General features: G+C 42.4%; 2 protein-coding genes across 2 annotated transcripts; both read left to right on the top strand.

Moving 5' to 3' along the window:
- Nucleotides 1-2,000: 2,000 nt before the first annotated feature.
- LOC112109684 (olfactory receptor 52R1-like) lies at nt 2,001-2,948 on the top strand. Its single transcript, XM_024204269.2, has one exon. It carries the CDS (start codon nt 2,001-2,003, stop codon nt 2,946-2,948), a length of 948 nt encoding a protein of 315 aa, XP_024060037.2.
- Nucleotides 2,949-16,570: 13,622 nt separating this feature from the next.
- LOC112109685 (olfactory receptor 52R1-like) lies at nt 16,571-17,524 on the top strand. The gene has a single exon (XM_024204270.2). The coding sequence runs from the start codon at nt 16,577-16,579 to the stop codon at nt 17,522-17,524; it is 948 nt and encodes a 315-aa protein (XP_024060038.2). The 5' UTR covers nt 16,571-16,576.
- Nucleotides 17,525-20,934: the final 3,410 nt, after the last annotated feature.

Genomic DNA, 20,934 nt, shown 5'->3' with positions numbered 1-20,934 from the left:
TGATCACTTTCACCCAAGCTGCCTTCTACTTTCAAATTCTCAACGAGTTCCTCCCTATTTGTTAAAATCAAGTCTAGAACAGCTTCCCCCCTAGTAGCTTTTTCAACCTTCTGAAATAAAAAGTTGTCTGCAATGCAGTCCAAGAATTTGTTGCATAGTTTGTGCCCTGCTGTGTTATTTTCCCAACATATATCCGGATAGTTGAAGTCCCCCATCACCACCAAATCTTGGGCTTTGGATGATTTTGTTAGTTGTTTAAAAAAAGCCTCATCCACCTCTTCCACCTGGTTAGGTGGCCTGTAGTAGACTCCTAGCATGACATCACCCTTGTTTTTTACCCCTTTTAGCCTAACCCAGAGACTCCCAACACTTCCGTCGCCTATGTCCATCTCTACCTCAGTCCAAGTGAGTACATTTTTAATATATAAGGCAACACCTCCTCCCTTTTTCCCCTGTCTATCCTTCCTGAGCAAGCTGTACCCATCCACACCAACATTCCAATCATGTGTATTATCCCACCAAGTTTCAGTGATGCCAACTATTTCATAGTTGTATTTATTTATTAGCACTTCCAGTTCTTCCTGCTTATTACCCATACTTCTCGCATTTGTATATAGGCATCTAAGATACTGGTTTGATCTTTCCTCCCAGTTTTGTCCTGACCCTCCTTTCTCTCTGTCCTTAGTGTGACCAGATGTCCCAATTTTTTTAGGGATAGTCCCAATATTCGGGACTTCTTCTTGTATAGGAGTATATTTCCCCCAACACAGTCTCGATTTTTCACACTTTCTATCTCATCACTCTACCTGTCTTCCTCATTTTCAGCACTCTGCCAATCTTTGGGTCATCCACAAATTTTATCTGCAGTGATTTTCTATTTCCTTTCAGGTCATTGATGAAAATATTGAATAACATCAGTCCCAGAACTGATCCCTGCAGAACCCCTCCAGAAAAAGCCCCAGTTACTGCAAGTGCTTTCTGAGGTGTCTCTGTCAGCTAGTTTTTGGTCCATTTTATGTGTGCTCCAATAATATTGTAGAGTGCTAATTATTTTACCTCACTGTTTTCCCTTAATAAATTAAAATGACAGAAAAATCAAAGCTTATTGCATATGCACAGTTCCGTTGATAAACCAAATGTTTACCCTAACAAAAGAATGGATTCAGGTTTACTTGACAAGACTGGTTTTGCATAAACTTTGTCATTGATTAGCATTATTTATATTCTTAGAATTTTATTCTTGAACTAATCTGATACCAGCTTTTCCATTGTTTCCTAATCCTTTCAAATTTTTTTTTTATCTTTACCTTCACTTTTTTAATAGTTTACATTTAAAACACAGGAATTGCCCAAATTTTTTTCTAGGATTCCTTTTCTTCTTCATATACTTAATAACCTCATTTTTGGTGATCCTTAGCTTTACCAACCATGGATATTTAAGTGTTGTCTTTAAAGTCCCATACTTGTGTTTCCTGCTGCTGCCTCTTAAGGTTACTCCACCCTGACATGTAGGAATTATTGATGCATCGAGTATCATAAAATATTGAATTGGCATTAGATGGGTTTGTTGATCACAGTTCATTTCTTTAAATAATGATTATGTTATTTTTCAGTGTGTGAAGAGTGACCAATCTGCTTCACCCATGAGAACAGCCTAAAGTAGTGCATGTAGAGTCTTATATTAACATTGGGGGGAGGGATAGCTCAGTGGTTTGAGCATTGGCCTGCTAAACCCAGGGTTGTGAGTTCAATCCTTGAGGGGGCCATTTGGGGATTTAGTTGGGGATTGATCCTGCTTTGAGCAGGGGGTTGGACTAGATGATCTCCTGAGGTCCCTTCCAACCCTAATAATCTATGATTCTATGATTGTCTCTCCATTCAGGCATTACAACTGCAACCATCATCCTAGACCCTGGGCACATACAGGAAGTCAGGGGAACGTACGGTACATGCAGGTGACACCCTTGTGCCTCAGAGTTTGACATCTTCACCCCTACTCCATGTCAGACTCCAACACAACCAACATCACCTACCCCTCCACCTTCATCCTGCAGGGCATTCCAGGTCTTGAGGCAGCTCATGTCTGGATCTCCATCCCCTTCTGCACCATGTACATCATAGCCATCTTGGGGAACTTCACCATCCTGTGCATCGTAAAGACGGAGCAGAGCCTCCATGGTCCCATGTACTATTTCCTCTGCATGCTGGCCGTCACCGACCTGGTCCTGTCCACAGCCACCGTGCCCAAAATGCTGAGTAACTTCTGGTTCAATTCCAGGGAGATAGATTTCAATGCCTGCCTCACCCAGATGTACTTCATTCATTGCTTCTCAGCTATGGAATCTGGGATCTTACTGGCCTTGGCTTTGGATCGCTACGTGGCCATCTGTGATCCTCTGAGACATTCCACCATCCTGACAAATTCTGTTGTGGCCAAGATAGGCCTGGCCGTGGTGCTGCGCTGTGGCATAAGTGCATTGCCCTATCCCTTCCTAGTGAGGCGGTGGCCATATTGCAGGACCAACATCATCCCCCACTCCTTCTGTGAGCACATAGCTGTGGTAAATCTGGCCTGTGCTGACACACGCATCAGTAGTTACTATGGCCTCTTTGTGCTCTTCTCTGTGATAGGTTTGGATGTGCTTTTTATCATCGTCTCCTATATCCAGATCCTCAGGGCCATCTTCAGCCTTCCCACAAAGGATGCCCGGCTCAAGACTTTTGGGACCTGCAGCTCCCACCTCTGTTGCATATTATCTTTCTACCTTCCAGAATTCTTCTCCTCCCTCACGCACCGGTTTGGCCACAAAGTGCCCCTACATGTCCTTGTTCTCATTGCCAATGTGTACCTTCTGGTACCCCCCTTGCTTCACCCCATCATCTATGGGATAAGGACAAAACAGATCCGGGACAGGCTGCTCAAGCTCTTTACTCGTAAAGGGACCTAAATGTTTTATTCTGGTGCCCTGGCTCTGTGTAGAGATGGTTGGTGTGTAGAGATGGCTGGTAACATGGTGCTGGGCCCCCTTTCCTGAATCACTTCCTGGACAGTCAGAGAGACATTAAAACCTTTTATGACCTTATTGTGCTGTGTCAGTATGACAATCTGGGGAATCAGTCTATATACAATTCACTGGTTTGACACCTTTTTAATTACTGGAAGCTGGACCCCTGCAGGCCCGCCCCCTGCCCTGGCTCTTCCGACAAGACTCCTTCCCTGATGTGCCTCTTCCCCACAAAGGCCCCACTTCTGTTGCTCGTTCCTCTCTTCCCCTCTCCTTGTCAGTCACTGTATCCTTTTCACCTCCACTCTCCCCACCCCTAGGTGTATGGGAGCCATTTCAGATTACTGTACCCAATGACTGGAAGATAGCTAATGTAACACCAATATTTAAAAATGGCTCTAGAGGTGATCCCAGCAATTACAGACCAGTAAGTCTAACATCAGTACCGGGCATATTAGTTGAAACTATAGTAAAGAATAAAATCGTCAGATACATAGAAGAACATACATTGTTGGGCGAAAGTCAACATGGTTTCTGTAAAGGGAAATCGTGTCTGACTATTAGACTTCTTTGAAAGGGTCAACAAACATGTGGACAAGGGGGATCCAGTGGGCATAGTGTACTTAGATTTCCAGAAAGCCTTTTACAAGGCCCCTCGCCAAAGGCTCTTACGTAAAATAAGTTGTCATGGGATAAAAGGGAAGATCCTTTCATGGACTGAAAACTGGTTAAGAGACAGGGAAAAAAAGATAGGAATAAATGGTAAATTTTCAGAATGGAGAGGGGTAACTAGTGGTGTTCCACCAGTGTCAGTCCTAGGACCAATCCTATTCAACTTATTCATAAATGATTTGGAGAAAGGGGTAAACGGTGAGGTGGTAAAGTTTGCAGACAATACTAAACTGCTCACTATAGTTAAGACCAAAGCAGACTGTGAAGAACTTCAAAAAGATCTCACAAAACTAAGTAATTGGGCAACAACATGGCAAATGAAATTTAATGTGGATAAATGTAAAGTAATGCACATTGGGAAAAATAACCCAATATGATGGGGGCTAATTTAGCTACAAGTAATCAGGAAAGAGATCTTGGAGTCATCGTGGATAGTTCTCAGAAGACGTCCACGCAGTGTGCAGCGGTGGTCAAAAAAGCAAACAGGATGTTAGGAATCATTAAAAAGGGATAGAGAATAAGATGGAGAATATCTTATTGCCCTTATATAAATCCATGGTATGCCCACATCTTGAGTACTGCGTACAGATGTGGTCTCCTCATCTCAAAAAAGATATACTGGCATTAGAAAAAGTTCAGAGAAGGGCAACTAAAATGATTAGGGGATTGGAACGGGTCCCATATGAGGAGAGATGAAAGAGGCTAGGCCATTTCAGCTTAAGTCCATTAATGGCTATTAGCCAGGATGGGTAAGGAATGGTGTCCCTAGCCTCTGTTTGTCAGAGGATGGAGATGGATGGCAGGAGAGAGATCACTTGATCATTAGCATTGGCCACTGTCGGAAGACAGGATACTGGGCTGGATGGACCTTTGGTCTGACCCAGTATTGCCATTCTTATGTTCTTATGTATAATGCTTATACAGGGTAAATTCATAAATTGTCCTCCCTCTATAACACCGATAGAGAGATGTGCACAGCTGTTTGCTCCCCCAAGTATTAATCACTTACTCTGGGTTTATTAATAAACAAAAGTCATTTTATTAAGTATAAAAAGTAGTATTCAATGGTTTCAAGTAATAAGAGACAGAACTACATAAGTCAAAAATACAAAATAAAGCAAAAACACTCAAGTCTAAGCCTAATATATTAAGAAACTGATTACAGGATGTATCTCACCCTCAAAGATGTTCCAATAAATTTCTTTCACAGACCAACCTACTTCCTAGACTGGACCCAATCCTTCCCCCAGTACATTCTTTGATAGATCCAGCAGACATCTCCAGTGGTAACCAGGTGTTTCCTCATGACTGGCAGCCTCCTTTGTCCTGCTCCACCCACTTTTATTGCTTTGGCACAAGGTGGGAATCTTTTGTCTGTGCTCCTCCCCCCACCTCATCAATGAAAAAGTAAAAGGATTAAGATGGATTCCTCTATCGTGCAACATGGTCACATATCACTGTCAGACCTATTCTCCATTTTTCCTGGGTTGGCCCACACATACACAGGAAGGTTTGCAGATAAATAAACTATTTACAACCAATTATCTGGGTCATTGGGAGCCATGAAGATTCTAAACAACCATTAATGGCCCACACTTTGCAGAGTTACAATAGGACCTGAGAGTTAGACTTCATATTTCTAGCTTCAGATACAAGAATGATACAGGCATACAAATAGGAGGAATATATTCAGTAGCTTATAAACTTTGTTATGATACCTTACAAGAGACCTTTTGCATAAAGAATATTCCAGTTACAACACATTCACATTCATAAGCATATTTCCATAAAATATATGAAGTGCAACATCACATATATTCTTACTTTATTACTAACACTGCGGAGATAGAGACCCCATCAAGCTTCCTGGTTTCTATCTCAGGTTTGGGAGGAGAGTGGAGTCTAGTGGGTTACAGCAGGGGCCAGATAAATATGGTTTCTATATAAGAAAGCTCTACTGGGTGAAGACAACGTTCCATCCAGCCCAGTATCCTGTCTTCTGACCGTGACCAATGCCAGGTGCTTAGGGAGGTAATGAACAGAACAGGTAATAATAAAGTGATTCATGCCCTGTCACCCACTCCCAGCTTCTGGCAAACAGATGCTAGGGACATGATCCCTGTCCGTTGTGGCTAATACCCATTGATTGACCTATCCTCCATGAACATACCTATTTTTACTGGAACTGTGTTATTGTTTTGGCCTTCATAACCTCCTCTGGCAAGAGGTCCACAGATTGACTGTGAATAAATAATTCTTTTTGTTTGTTTTGGATCTTGTCCCTCTTAATTTCATTGGGTGACACCTAGTTCTTGTGTTATGTTAATGATTACATAATATTTCTTCATTCAATTTCTCCACACCTGTCATGATTTTATCAATCTCTCTCATACCCCCCTGAGTCATCTGTTTTCCAAGCTGAAATGTCCCAATCTGTTTCACCTCTTCTCCTACGTTTTCCAATTCCACCATATCTTTTTTGGGATGGGGTGATCAGATCTGCATTCCGTATTCAATATGTAGTCATAGCATGGATTTCTATAGAGGAAATAAGATTTTTTCTGTCTTATTATCTATCCTTTCTTCATGATTACCAACATTCTGTTTGCTTTTTTGATTGCCACTGCACATTGAGCAGATATTTTAACCCTATTAATTCACATTTGATTGTATCAACCATCTGTATCCTTATTTCTTTGGGATTTTCCTCTACTCTTCCCTCACCTCTTTGTACTAAGGGGCAGGAGGCATCTATATATATATATATAAAGTCATTAAAGTCTATCAGCCCTAACGAGAGCTCGCCTGGACAGAAGAAGGGAGTAACTGCATTCTAGATAAAAACCAGTTTTCTCAAGTTTCTCTGCAGAGGGGCGGGCGTGGAAGGAATGGAACCTCATCAGAAAAGGGAGAGAGAGAGGAGCTGTTTGTCCAGCCCTTTAAAACCACAGAGACTGGATGAGCCAGGGGATGCTAGGGTAGGAGAGAGGCACAAGGGCCAGAGAGGGGACTCTGCTAGCAGAGAGTCCAGCTGGAGGAGAAGTCAGGGGTTGTAGGAGTTGGCCCTTGGACACCCTAGAGGGCTCTGACCATATCCCAGTGATATGCTCCAGGGTGATGTTGAAAAAAAAAATTGATAGCCCTAGAAGTAAACAGTGAGGTGGCAAAATTTGCAGATGATACAAAACTATTCAAGACAGTTCAGTCCCAGGCAGACTGAGAGGAGCTACAGAAGGATCTCTCAAAACTGTATGACTGGGCAACAAAATGGCAGATAAAATTCAGTGTTTACAAATGCAAGTAATGCACATTGGAAAACATATTCCCAGCTATACATAGAAAATGATGGTGTCTAAATTAGCTTTTACCATTCAAGAAAGATCTTGAAGTCATTGTGGACAGTTCTCCAAAAACATCCACTCAATGTGCAGCGGCAGTCCAAAAAGCCAACAGAATGTTGGGAATCATTAGGAAAGGGAGAGATAATAGGAGGGAAAATATATTGCCTCGATCTATACCTATGCTATGCCCACATATTGAATACTGCATGCAGATCTGGTTGCCCCATCTCAAAAAAAGATATATTTGAATTGGAAACGGTACAGAGAAGGACAAGAGAAATGATTAGGGATATCAAACAATTTCTGTATGATTTGAGAAGAAAAAGACTGGGAGTTGTCAGCTTGAAAAGAGATGAATAAGGGGGGCGTATGAGAGAGGTCTATAAAATCATGACTGGTGTGGAGAAAGTAAATAAGGAAATGTTATTTACTCCTTCTCATAAGACAAGAACTAGGTGTCACCCAATGAAATTAATAGGTAGCAGGTTTAAAACAAATAACTCCACCAGAGAGGTCCTTTGGGGCCATCTGCCTGTCCCAAGTCAGGATAAAGGAGGAGGGTTGGGCGTGGGGCTAGCAACTCCACCCCGTAAAAAATCAACCTGCTACAGAAACGCCAACAATAGAGATAACAGAGACTTTTACCCTGGAAAAAGAAGGGTCTTCAACTCGAAGACGCATGACGCTGGGTGGTGAAAGTTGTGAGGAAGCCACTAAGCCGATTACCCTTCTTGCAACCAGGAGGATTACCGTTGGTACATGGAACGTGAGGACCATGTATGAGTCAAGAAAGACGGCGCAGGTCGCAGCAGAGATGAGGACACCTGGCGACGCGACCTTCAAGCTGATAGCATAAAAATGGGCTATACCTGGAACCAGCTAGAGCAAATGGCCCAGAATAAAGGACTCTGGAGATCTGTGGTTGGCGGCCCGTACCCCGACTGGGGTGACGGGCATGAGTGAGTGAGAGTTAAAACAAATGGATGGAAGTATTTTTTCACACAACTCACAGTCAGTCTCTGGAACGCTTTGCCACAGGATGTTGTGAAGGTCAAGACTATAACAAGGTTCCAAAAAGAACTAGACATATTCATGGTCGATTAGTCCATTAATGGATAGTAGCCAGGATGGGCAGAGGTGTTGTCCCTAGCCTCTGTTTGCAAGAAGCTGGGAATGGGCGCTGGCAGACATTACATTTTCTTTTCCTTCCCTCTGTGTCACCTGGAATTGGCCACTGTCAGAAACAGGATACTGACCCAGTATGATCGTTCTCATGGTCACTGAGGTAGGACATCGTGTGTTCACCTGGATGTGGGTGTCTCTTGTGCTCTCTAAAGTAAAAGAATTCTTTTAGCATCCTGTGCCTGGGTTTCCAGGGCGGCCCACTTGAGATTAACCAATTAGGGCAAACTGCAAAGACTGGAGCTGGGTGGTTATTCTAACACTTGTATTTCCCAAGCCAGCAACAGAAGAGCTTTCACAATGATTTACTGATTACACAGAAAACAAAATACAGTTCACTTACATCAACCCAGCCTTTGGTTTCCACCGAGATAGAAAAGTCAAGTATGATGATGATTATATCAAGCGGAGTGCCCTGCGGTCGGTGATGGGGCTTGTTTTTTTCAATATATTAATTAATGATCTGGATGATGGGATGGATTTCACCCTCAGCAAGTTTGTGGATGACACTAATTTTGGGGGAGAGGTAGATACCCTTGGGGGTAGGGATAGGATCCAGAGTGACCTAGACAAATTGGAGTATATGGACAAAAGAAATCTGATGATGTTCAACAAGGACAATGAAGAGTCCTGCATGCATTGACACAGGCGGCAGACCAACTGGCTAAGTGGCAGTTCTACAGAAAACAACTTGGGGATTACAGTGGATGAGAAGCTGCACATAAGTCAAGACTGTGCCTTTGTTTCCACGAAGTTTAAAGGCATATTGAGCTGCATTAGTAGGAGCATTGCCAGCAGAATGAGGAAAATGATTATTCCCCTCTATTTGGAACTGGTGAGGCCATATCTGGAGTATTATGTCCAGTTTGGTGGCCCCCCACTACAGAAAGGATGTCGACAAACTGGAGAGAGTCCATTGGAGGACAATAAAAATGATCATGGAACTGGGGTACATGACTTACGAGGAGAGGCTGAGGGAACTGGTCTTCTTTGGTCTGTAGAAGAGAAGAGTAAGGGGGATTTCATAACAGCCTTCAACTAGCTGAAGGGGGTTTCCAAAGAGGTTAGAGCTAGACTGTTCTCAATGGTGGCAGAGGACAGAACAAAAAGCAATGATCTCAAGTTGAAATGGGAGAGGTCTAGGTTGGATAAAATGAAAAACTATTTAATTGGGAGGGTGGCTAAGTACTGGAATGGGTTACCTAGGGAAGTGGTGGTATCTCTATCATTAGAGGTTTTTAAGGCCCCTGCTCGACATAGCCCTGGCTGGGATGATTTAGGTAGAGTTGGTCTTGCTTTGAGCACAGGTTGGAAAAGATGGCCTCCTGAGGTCTCTTCTATCCCTAATCTTCTATAATTCTATACTTTAAAAATGTTCTATCAACCTCAAGGGATGGTCACATCACCTCCCAGATCAGATCAGTGAATATTTCAGATCTTACCCAAATATACACTTACAGCCAATTCTTATTAACTGAATTAACATTTATTAAAAGAAAAGAAAAGAGAGTATTGGTTAAAAGATCATTATACATACAGACATGAATAGTGTTCTTAATTCAGTTTCATAGTAGAGATGGTGGGCTTCAGAGTTGCACAGAGTTCCTTCTAAATGTAGTTCATAGATTATTGTCCAATGTCAAAGTATTCAATATCAGGGAGGTCGAGGGTGTAACTGGAGACCACAATCTTGTGTCTCTAGCTTCCCCGATGCAGCTTAAGCAGCTCTGAAGTAAAAAGGATCAGGTCCCAGAAGCCCTTTATACAGTTCCTGGGCAGCACAACAGTCCTTAGGTGAACAATACACTTTTGAAGTAACATTATATTTCCTAAACATCACCAGTAATTATCTACCTGGATTAACATAACATAATTATCCATTAAGCAGTTTCTAGACAGTTTCCCACAAACTTTAAAGACACATATAGACAATGATATTATTACACTCAATTTTTGCCCAATAATATTTCCTTTTGATCTTTGAATTAACAGAATACAACCGCACACAGGAACCATTTGGTTACATGGTTCAGCTCTATCTCACTATATTTAAGCAGACTACTAGAGTCACTCTCTTCTTCCAATTCTTTAACAATACAAGTCTATATTTCAAAGCTCTAGACTATCTAACATGGAATGGCCCCAATTACAATTATACATAGTTTTCTAACATGTTTCTATAAATTGAAATTAAATGACAATGGAACAGATGCCTCGGGAGGTCGTGGAAGCACCTTCACTGGAACTTTTCCAAAAAAAGCTGGATAGTCATCTGTCTAGGACGGTTTAGATGCAAAACATCCTGCATCCTGGTAGGGGGTCATAGTAGATGATGATATAAAATCCTTGTGTAGACCAGGTCTTAATCACATTCTAGTTATGGAGCTCAATACAGGAGTATATGGATGAAATGTAAAGGCGCATGTTATACAGGATGTCATTCTGGATGATCTAATGGTCCCTACTGACCTTGAACCCTATGACTCTATTGATACAGAAAATAAATCAAGTCCTAGCACCCCTTTGCCATAGCTACAGATGAAGGTCAAACTATGGTTTCCAGATACAGAGTGTTAGCAACATGAATACAGGTGGATACAGCACCCCGTTCAGGACAGACAGGAAAATTTGTTCAGTCTCATTCCAGTACTTAAAAGCCCAGGTGCTCTGCATAGGAGAAATATCCCAGATTAGCCCGATGAGCAGGCACAGTGTTCAGCTATGGGAATCCAAGCACCCTGAAGCTGGGGCACTCCTGGGAAGTCTGACTGAGCCTGAAACATTAAATTTCAGTTCCACCAGGGACAGACTGGGAGGAAATGAACAGAGAGGGCAAGAACAAATTCAATGCAAACACTAATCTAGTCTCCATCCTGTCTATAGGGTGCTCCTTTTTCCATAGCACCTTTGGGGGGGAAGACGAGGGCACCATCCCCAGGAACATTTAATTAGTGTTGCTTTTACTAAGTCTGTTCCCCCAAAGTAACCCCAGTGACTGTGATTTGTCGGCAGGTCTCTGAGTGGGAGCAGAAGTGGACACCCGTAGTTCATCCTTCCCGGGAGCGGGGAGCTCACAAACTCCACCAAGTTCAGAAAACCTCAGATTCACCATGAGAGGATCATGCAAACTCAGGCTCTGCTCATCCAACCTTTCCGACCCATACCACAAAATGAACAGTCCCTGCCAGAGCGGGAGTCCATTTCCCTTTTGGCATGATGGACAGACCGTGGTTAAGGCAGGGAAGTCAGGATTCCTGGGTCTTGCCTGTCATCCTGCCACTCAATCTCTGTGTGACCTCGGCCAAGTCCTGTCTCCACGTGCCTCAGTTTACCTATCTGTATAATGGGGATATGTTCAAAATGACTTTCTTTTGCTAGGTATTTTCAATTCTTCAATGAAAGGTGCTGCACAATATGATGATAGTTACTGATGAGAATTACTTATTGTTGATACCAAAGCAATAGCCCTGTGTATTTATAGAAAATGTTCTTGTCCCCGCACAGTCATCTCTCTCCAGATCTGTCTGTCTCCTATCTATCTATCCCTCCTGAGGATTTACAGGGTTTCAGACCCTATGGAGCTCTTGGCATTATCCCTAGTTTTCTTCCTTATCAACTATATTTTTAAATATGCACAAATACACAAAACAGCCAATTTCCCTCTGACTCAGCAGAGAATCAAAGAGCTCTCATCTCCTTTTCAGAAGCTCCCTTAATTACTGTTTACTCCTAAAGCTGGATAATTAGCACAGAAGCGGAGACAGGCTTCTCTCCAGCCTGTTTACATACAGATTTCCAGCTTCTCCCCTAGAGGCTGAGTAAACACCACTGGGATTGCACAGAGCTATATTATAAATGGTGCACAGCCCTGTGTCAGCTCTCGGCATGTGATGTTGCTACAGATGCTGGGGTGAGAGAGACGTGGGACACGGCTACCTGAGGGGGATTCCAGGAATGACACTTCTGTTTCAGAATTCACAGGTACCCATCTCTTGCTGAGGAGGTCGCCTCATGACAAACTGAGTGCAACATGCGTGTGATGGGATAGAGAGTAAGTCTGTGGTCTTTTCCACTCGGTGCAGCCATTAAACATCCCAGGGGACTTGCCATACGTGGTGAGTTTCCTCCAGTATCATTGGCCAAAGTGTCACTCTTCTCTATGTACCTCTGCCCATCCCGGCTGATGGCCTGCGGCACAAAAGTGTCTGCATTTCAGTGGCACGGTGGATCCTTCAGGATGAAAGGTGTTAGTAAATGTACAATACAAGGCTTAATTCTGAGACTGTGGCCTGTACTTAGTCCAGGTCCCAATGAAGCAAATCTCCCCTTGGAGTCAGAACTGAATAAAGACCTCAGGAGCCAGGTGTGTATTAATGCACAGACACTGTCACCTCCTCCTCTTGCATTTCAGAGCTGTGGCTTTTAATCGGGGAACTGTTACCTGACTTTTATCTGCTGGAATGCATGGAGGTGCTAGGGGGGCTCCTCACTGGAACAACCAGAAACAAATTTCAGCTTTGGCAAGACATATTTTCTCCTAGGTTCCTTTGAGAAGTCAGCTGAACTGTTATTCTGGAAACTGTCAAAAAACAATTCTGCTGGAAGCAGACATGCAGCTAGGGAAATTTCAGTCCAAATGCCTAAAATTTGGCAAACATATAAGCAACTGAAAATGAGGTCTTCTTATTGAAGGTGTCAGACAGTCTTAACTAAAGGTCGTGCCACCAGCACCACGTTCAATGGCCAAACCACTTGTGTATCCCATTCAGCTAAGCTCTTCGCTTCAATAATGTCAGTGGCAAGAAGTTCCACAAGTCAAATATGCATTATATTAACAAGTTTTTTTTTTATCAGTCTTATATGTCCTGGCTTGAAATGTAACTGAATGTTCCCTTGTCCGTGTGTTATGAGACACAGTAAATATATTTCCCTGCTCTACTTTTCTACTTTCTTTATCCATAGTCCAATATGGTTTAATGTCACATGGGAACATTAGATTATCCAGTCAGACCTTCTCTGTAACACAAGCCCATTAATTTTCAGCGAGCTACCCCTGTATTGCCGCAAACACTGTGTGTGACTAAGGCCGGGTCTACACTAGGATTTTACATCATAGAATCATAGGACCAGAGGCTTAGAAGGGATCTCAGGGGTCAGCTAGTCTATCCCTCTGCCAAGATGCAGGATTTGTTGTGTCTTAGTCATCGAAGATTGATGGCTATTCACACTTCTTTGGAAAACCTCTATTCAAGGAGCTTCCATAACTATCTTGGACATCTGTTCCATTGTCCTCCTGTTCTTACAGTTAGGGAGTTTTTCATTAGATTTAATTTAAATCTGCTGTGCTGGAGTTTGAACCCATTGCCTCTCGTACTGCCCTCGGTGGTAAGACAGAACAACTTTCTTCCAGCTCTTTATGGCAGCCTTTTGAAGTATTTGAAGACTGCTATCACGTTCTCCCCTTAATCTCCTCTTTTCCAAACTAAACATACCCAGTTCTTTCTGTCTTTGATCATAATGCTTGTATTGAACCACTTGTCATCTTTGTCACGAGAAGGTAGACGGAATAATTCTTATATCCACCTATATATCACCTCTTGGGGAAGTGGATTACCTATGCTGATGGAAGAAACCCTGCCTATGATGTAAGTAGTGTCTACACAGAAGCACTAACGCAGCTCTGCTATAGCGTTTTAATTGTAGACAAGCCACCAGGCAGATTTTGCAATAAAGCATTCAGTCTGGATCTGCCGACATGGAGAGTTAGAGAATCCGCCACTTCCCTTCTCAGTTTGTTCCAATGGTTAGCCACCCTCCGTGCTGAACATTTGGCCATTATTTCCAGCTGGAATTTGTCCACATTCAGCTTCCACCCATTGGGCCTTGCTTTGCCTTTCTCCTCTAGATTACAGAGGCCATCATAGAATCATAGAATCATAGAATATCAGGGTTGGAAGGGACCTCAGGAGGTCATCTAGTCCAACCCCCTGCTCAAAGCAGGACCAATTCCCAACTAAATCATCCCATCACTACGCACAGGTTTCTCCCCATGAAAGTGTCCGCTTGATAATTTTTTTGATAAGTTAAAAAGATGAAACCCTTCAAGTCTCTCACAGTCTGGCATTTTCTCCAGCTGCCAATCATTTTTGGGGCTCTTTTCGGCACCTTCTCCAATTTTCCAATATCCTTTTAAAATGTGGACCCCAGAACTGGATACATTTGGTATCACCATGGTTTCACCATGTACAGAGGTAAAATCCATCCCCTGCTACAACTCACCACTCCCTTTTTTATTCCTCCGAGGATTGCATCAGTCCTTTTGGCCTTTTGATTTACAATGACCTCTAAATCTTTTCCAGGGTTATTGCACTGCATAATATAGTTCCCCAGACTGTGGGTCGGGCCTGCATTCCCTGACTGTATTAATAGATTTACCAATGTCAATATTATTACCAATGCTCCAGATCAGTTGATATGGCTGCCCTGTGCTTTGTGTGACCAGATGTCCCAATTTTTTAGGGACAGTCCCAATAGTTGGGGCTTCTTCTTTTATAGGAGCTTATTCCCCCCCCCCCAACCTAGTCTCGATTTTTTACACTTTCTATCTGGTCACCTTACCGGCCCTCCTCATGTTCAGCACTCTGCCAATCTTTGGGTTGTCTGAAAATTTTATCTGCACTGTTTTTCTATTTCCTTTCAGGTCAGTGATGAAAACATTGAATAACATCAGGCCCAGAACTGATCCCTGCAGAACCCCACTACAAAAAGCTCCAGTCACTGCAAGTGCTTTCTGAGGTCTGTCAGCCAGTCTTCTGTCTATTTTGTGTGTGCTCTAATGATATTGTAGAGTGTTAATTATTTTTCCTCACTGTTTTCCCTTAATAAATTAAAATGACATAGAAAAATCAAAGCTTATTGCATATGCACAGTTCCCTTGATAAACCAAATGTTTACTCTAATAAAAGAATGAATTCAGGTTTACTCGACAAGACTGGTTTTGCATAAACCTTGTTATTGACTGACATTATTTATATTCTTAGAATTTTTTTTCTTGAACTAATCTCATACCAGCTTTTTCATTTTTTCCTAATCTTTTCAAATCTTTACATTATCTTTTTATGGTTTACTTTTAAAACACAGGAATTGCCCTAAAACTTTTCTAGGATTCCTTTTCTTCTTAATGTACTTAATAACCTCATTTTTCATGATCCTTAGCTTTGCCAATCATGGATATTTAACTGATGTCTTTAAAGTCCCTTTTCAATTTTCATAACTTCCAATTTATATTGCAGGCTATTTATTTCCCCTTTTTTACATTTGTTATATATAGCTTCCCCTCACCCCTAATTTCTACATTCACTTTGCAACTGAACCTGTTTTTTAGCCAAAGTTTTTCATCTTCTTGACTGTGGAATTGTGACTTTTTTGCTATCTAATAATCTTGTCTTAAAGAACTCCCAATTTTTATTCCAATTTTTTGTCTAAATTTTTCATCCCAATCAGTTTTGCTGATAATTTTCCTCAGCTTTGGGAAACTAGAGTTTGTGAAGCACTCAGTGTTTATAGATAGTATTAGTTGGGAACTCTTCTCTGTTTGTCAGTTTGAATGTAATCAGTTCCTTACCTATTTCCAACCCCTCCATCATATGCCTCCTTGTTTGTCTCTTCTCTAAACTAAAAAGTCCCAGACTTTTCAATCTGTTCTCCATTCCCATGACTGTCTCGGAAATCCTCCTTATATTTGTTATATCCTTTATAGAGACCAGGTGACCAAAGCAGAGCAGATATCCAGAGGAGGTTATTCTCGATCCCATTCCTTAGGAATGCAAAGATTGTGTTTCATTTCCCGCTGCTGCGAGTGAGAAGGTGTTTCAGTTGAGCTTCTATCAATCATGCCCAGGTCTTTTCCCTGAGGTATGTTCTAGATGGGATGTTTACCCCTGGCACATGTCTTGACAAAGGTTTGGATTTTTTTCCACTTTCAGATTTTGAGAAATCAGATAAATGTGTAACTCCCTACAACATGGATTTTCTAGCCCGGGTTTCATTGCATTAAGGAACAATTATGGATAACCAGTATCCACACTTGTGTTTCCCGCTGCTGCCTCTTAAAGTTCCTCCACCCTGACACGTAGGAATTATTGATGCAAGGAGTATCATAAAATATTGAATTGGAATTCATTTCCCTGAATTATGAAAATGTCATTTCTCAGTGTGTGAAGAGCGACCAATCTGCTTCACCCATGAAAACAGCCTCCAGTAGTGCATGTAGAGTCTTATATTAATATTGTCTCTCCATCCAGGCATTTGAACTGCAACCATCACCCTATACCCCGGGCACATACAGGAAGTCAGGGACAACTTCTCCTCTACTCCATGTCAGATTCCAACACAACCAATTTCACCAACCCCTCCACCTTCATTCTGCTTGGCATTCCTGGCCTGGAGGCAGCCCATGTCTGGATCTCCATCCCCTTCTGTACCATGTACGCCATAGCCATCTTGGGGAACTTCACTATCCTGTTCATTGTAAAGACGGAGCAGAGCCTCCATGGGCCCATGTACTATTTCCTTTGCATGCTGGCCGTCACTGACCTGGTCCTGTCCACGTCCACCATGCCCAAAATGCTGAGCATCTTCTGGTTCAATTCCAGGGAGATCGATTTCAGTGCCTGCCTCACCCAGATGTACTTCATTCACTGCTTCTCAGCGATGGAATCTGGGATATTTGTGGCCTTGGCTTTGGATCGCTATGTGGCCATCTGTGATCCTCTGAGACATTCCACCATCCTCACAAATTCTGTTGTGGCCAAGATTGGCCTGGCTGTGCTGCTGCGCAGCGGCATACTTACATTGCCCTATCCGTTCCTAGTGAGGCGCTGGCCATATTGCAGAACCAACATCATCCCCCATTCCTACTGTGATCACATAGCTGTGGTGAAGCTGGCCTGTGCCGATACCCGCATTAGTAGTTACTATGGTCTCTTTGTAGTATTCTCTGTGATTGGTCTGGATGTGCCTTTTATCACCGTGTCCTATATCCAGATCCTCAGGGCCATCTTCAGCCTTCCCACAAAGGATGCCCGGCTCAAGACGTTTGGGACTTGTGGCTCCCACCTTTGTTGCATATTATCTTTCTACATTCCAGAATTCTTCTCCTCCCTCGTTCACCGGTTTGGCCACAAAGTGCCCCTACCTGTCCTTGTTCTCATTGCCAACATGTACCTGCTTCTGCCCCCCTTGCTTCACCCCATCATCTATGGGGTGAGGACAAAACAGATCTGGGACAGGCTGCTCCAGCTCTTTACTCGTAAAGGGACCTAATTGTTTTATCCTGTTACTCTGTCTCTGTGTAGAGATGGCTGGTGACATAGTGCTGGGCCATCTTCCCTGAACCACTTCCTGGACAGTAAGAGAGACATTAAACCCTTTTATGACCGTACTGTGCTGTGCCAGCATGACAAACTGGGGAATCAGTCTATGTACAATTCACTGGTCTGACACCTTTTTTATTGCCGGAAGCTGGACCTCTGCAACCCTGCCCCTTGCCCTGGCTCTTTCAACAAGGCTCTTTCCCTGCTGTGCCTCTTCCCCACAAAGGCCCCACTTCAGTTGCTCATGCCTCTCTTCCCCTCCACTTGTCAGTCACTGTATTCTTTTTACTTCCACTCTCCGCACCCCCAGCTGTACGGGAGCCATTTCAGATTTTGGTAGGCGTTGCCACTTTAACTGTCTAGTTTTGTGGCAGAAGGAAAGTATCTAATTCGTATATAAAAGAAAGAAAAGTAAATGAATGTTAAACCCACTCAGCTCTAATACAAACATGTACTGACATCTTGTGGGAAGTCACTTAAGGGACACCATTCGGGATTAAAATGTTAATACATACGTGATGGGATCGGTCACAGAGATCCCCCTGGGACTGTCACCAGATGTGCTGAAATTACCTCTGAGCCAGTCTTCCCTGCCATTATGGGATTTCCAGAACCCTATTTTGTTGAGCCAGACATGCTAGCCTGCTGCAACACAGACCCAGGGTCTGGGCCACGCCCCCACAGCAGCAGACTTAACTGAAAACAGCTCAACAATGAATGAACAGACAGGTTATCATCAAGTGATCCATGACCTGTCACCCACTCCCAGCTTCTGGCAAACAGACGTTAGGGACATGATCCCTGCCCATCATGCCTAATAGCCATTGATTGACCTATCCTCCATGAACTTACCTAATTTTACTGGAACCATGTTATCGTTTTGGCCTTCATAACCTCTTCTGGCCAAGAGTTCCACAGTTTGACTGTGAATAAATAATTATTTTTGTTTGCTTTAGATTTGCTCTCTATTAATTTCATTGGGTGACACCTAGTTCTTGTGTTATTTGAAGGAGTACATACCATTTCTTTATTAAATTTCTCCACACCTGTCATGATTTTATAGATCTCTCTTTGTCATAAATATAAAGGGAAGGATAGCAACCTTTATATATGCAGTAATATAAAATCCCTCCTGGCCAGAGGAACAGAATCACTTACCTGTAAGGGGTTAATCAGTTCAATTAACCTAGTTGGCACCTGACCAGAAGGACCAATGGGGAAAGAAGATACTTTCAAATCTGCAGTGGGGGAAGGTTTTGTTGGTGCTCTTTTTGTTGGTTCCCTCTCAGGACAAAGAGAGAGACCAAGCAGGTAAACCAGCTCCTAACAAGATCCTGAACTGATACATCTAAAATTACAGAAATTGTAAAAATAACGAGGAGTCCTTGTGGCACGTTAGAGACTAACAAATTGATTTGGGCAGAAGCTTTCATGGGCTAGAACCCACTTCATCAGATGAATGAAGTGAAAAATACAGGAGCAGATATAAATACATGGAAGGATGGGGGTTGCTTTACCAAGTGTGAGGTCAGTCTAACGAGACAAATCAATTAACAGCAGGATACCAAGGGCGGAAAAATAACTTTTGAAGTGGTAAGAGAGTGGCCCATTACAGAAAGTTGACAAGAAGGTTTGAGTAACATTAGGGAGAAATTAGTATTGGGGAAATTAAGTTTAGGTTTTGTAATGACCAAAACACTCCCAGTCTTATTCAGGCCTAATCTGATGGTATCCAAATTGCAAATTAATTCCAATTCTGCAGCTTCATGTTGGAATCTGTTTTCGAAGTTTTTTTGTTGAAAAATTGCCACTTTGAGGTCTGTTATTGAGTGACCAGAGAGACTGAAGTGTTCTCCTACTGGTTTTTGAATGTTATGATTCCTGATGTCAGATTTGTGTCCATTTATTCTTCATCTCAGGCATTGGCACCCTGACAGCAAGATTATCTGGCTACGTAGACTCTCTCCTCAGGTCCTAAGCTACCAGCACTCCCAGCTGTCTTCGAGACACCACTGACTTACTGAGGAAACTACAATCCATCAGTGATCTTCCAGAAAACACCATCTTGGCCACTATGGATGTAGAAGTGGTTTGGTCATTTCAAAACCTAAACTTAATTTCCCCAATACTAATTTCTCATTACTGTTACTCACACATTCTGTTACTCACACATTACTCTTACTCTCACATGTCTGTTATGGGCAACTCTCTTACCACTTCAAAAGTTATTTTTCCTCCCTTGGTATCCTGCTGTCAATTGAATTCTCTTGTTAGACTAATCTCACACTTGGTAAAGCAACCCCATCCTTTCACGTATTTATACCTGCTCCTGTATTTTTCACTTCATGCATCTGATGAAGTGGGTTCTAGCCCATGAAAGCTTATGTCCAAATCAATTTGTTAGTCTCTAAGGTGCCACAAGGACCCCTCGTTTTTGCTGATACAGACTAACATGGCTACCACTCTAGAAATTGTAAGTAATAGCAAGGAAATGTGTTAGATTACTACCTGAAACGAGGTTCCAAAGAGGATGGATCTGGACCTTTCTCAGTCGTAGCACATGACAGATCAAGGAGCAATGGTCTCAAGTTGCAGTGTAGGAGGTTTAGGTTGGATATTAGGAAAAACTTTTTCACTAGGAGAGTGGTGAAGCACTGGAATGGGTTACCTAGGGAGGTGGTGGAATCTTCTTCCTTAGATCTTTTTAAGGTCAGGGTTGACAAAGCCCTGGCTGGGATGATTTAGTTGGGGATTGGGTCCTGCTTTGAGCAGGGGGTTGGACTAGATGACCTCCTGAGGTCCCTTCCAACCCTGATATTCTATGATTCTATGATTCTAGATTATCGTTTGTTTTAGCTTGTGAATTTTCCCTATGCTAAAAGGGAGGTTTATTCCTGTTTTTGTAACTATGAAGATGAGCCTAGAGGGGAATCCTCTGTGTTTTAAATCCTTTTATTTACCCTGTAAAGTTATCTTCCATCATGATTTTGCAGGTGTGATTCTATTGCTTTTTTTATATATAAAATTCTTCTTTTAAGAACCTGATTGATTTTCAGTGCCCTAAAAAACAGGGATTTGGTCTGTGCTCACTTTGTTAACCTATTGGTTGGTATATTATTCTCAAGCTCCCCCAGGAAAGGGGATGAAGGGGCTGAAATGTCTACAACTGTTTCACCTCTTCTCCTACATTTAATACCCCTAATCATTTCTAGTGCCCTTCTTTTCCAATTCCAACATTTTTTTTAGATGGGGTGACCAGATCTGCATTCAGTATTCAATATGTGGGCATAGCATAGATTTCTATAGAGGCAATAAGATATTTTCTGTCTTATTATCTACACTTTCTACATGATTACCAAC

This window comes from Terrapene carolina, unplaced genomic scaffold (genome assembly GCF_002925995.2).
Source record: "Terrapene carolina triunguis isolate 2854851 unplaced genomic scaffold, T_m_triunguis-2.0 Scaffold784, whole genome shotgun sequence".
Taxonomy (NCBI): domain Eukaryota; kingdom Metazoa; phylum Chordata; order Testudines; family Emydidae; genus Terrapene; species Terrapene triunguis.
This window is presented reverse-complemented; position numbering and strand designations above follow the sequence as displayed.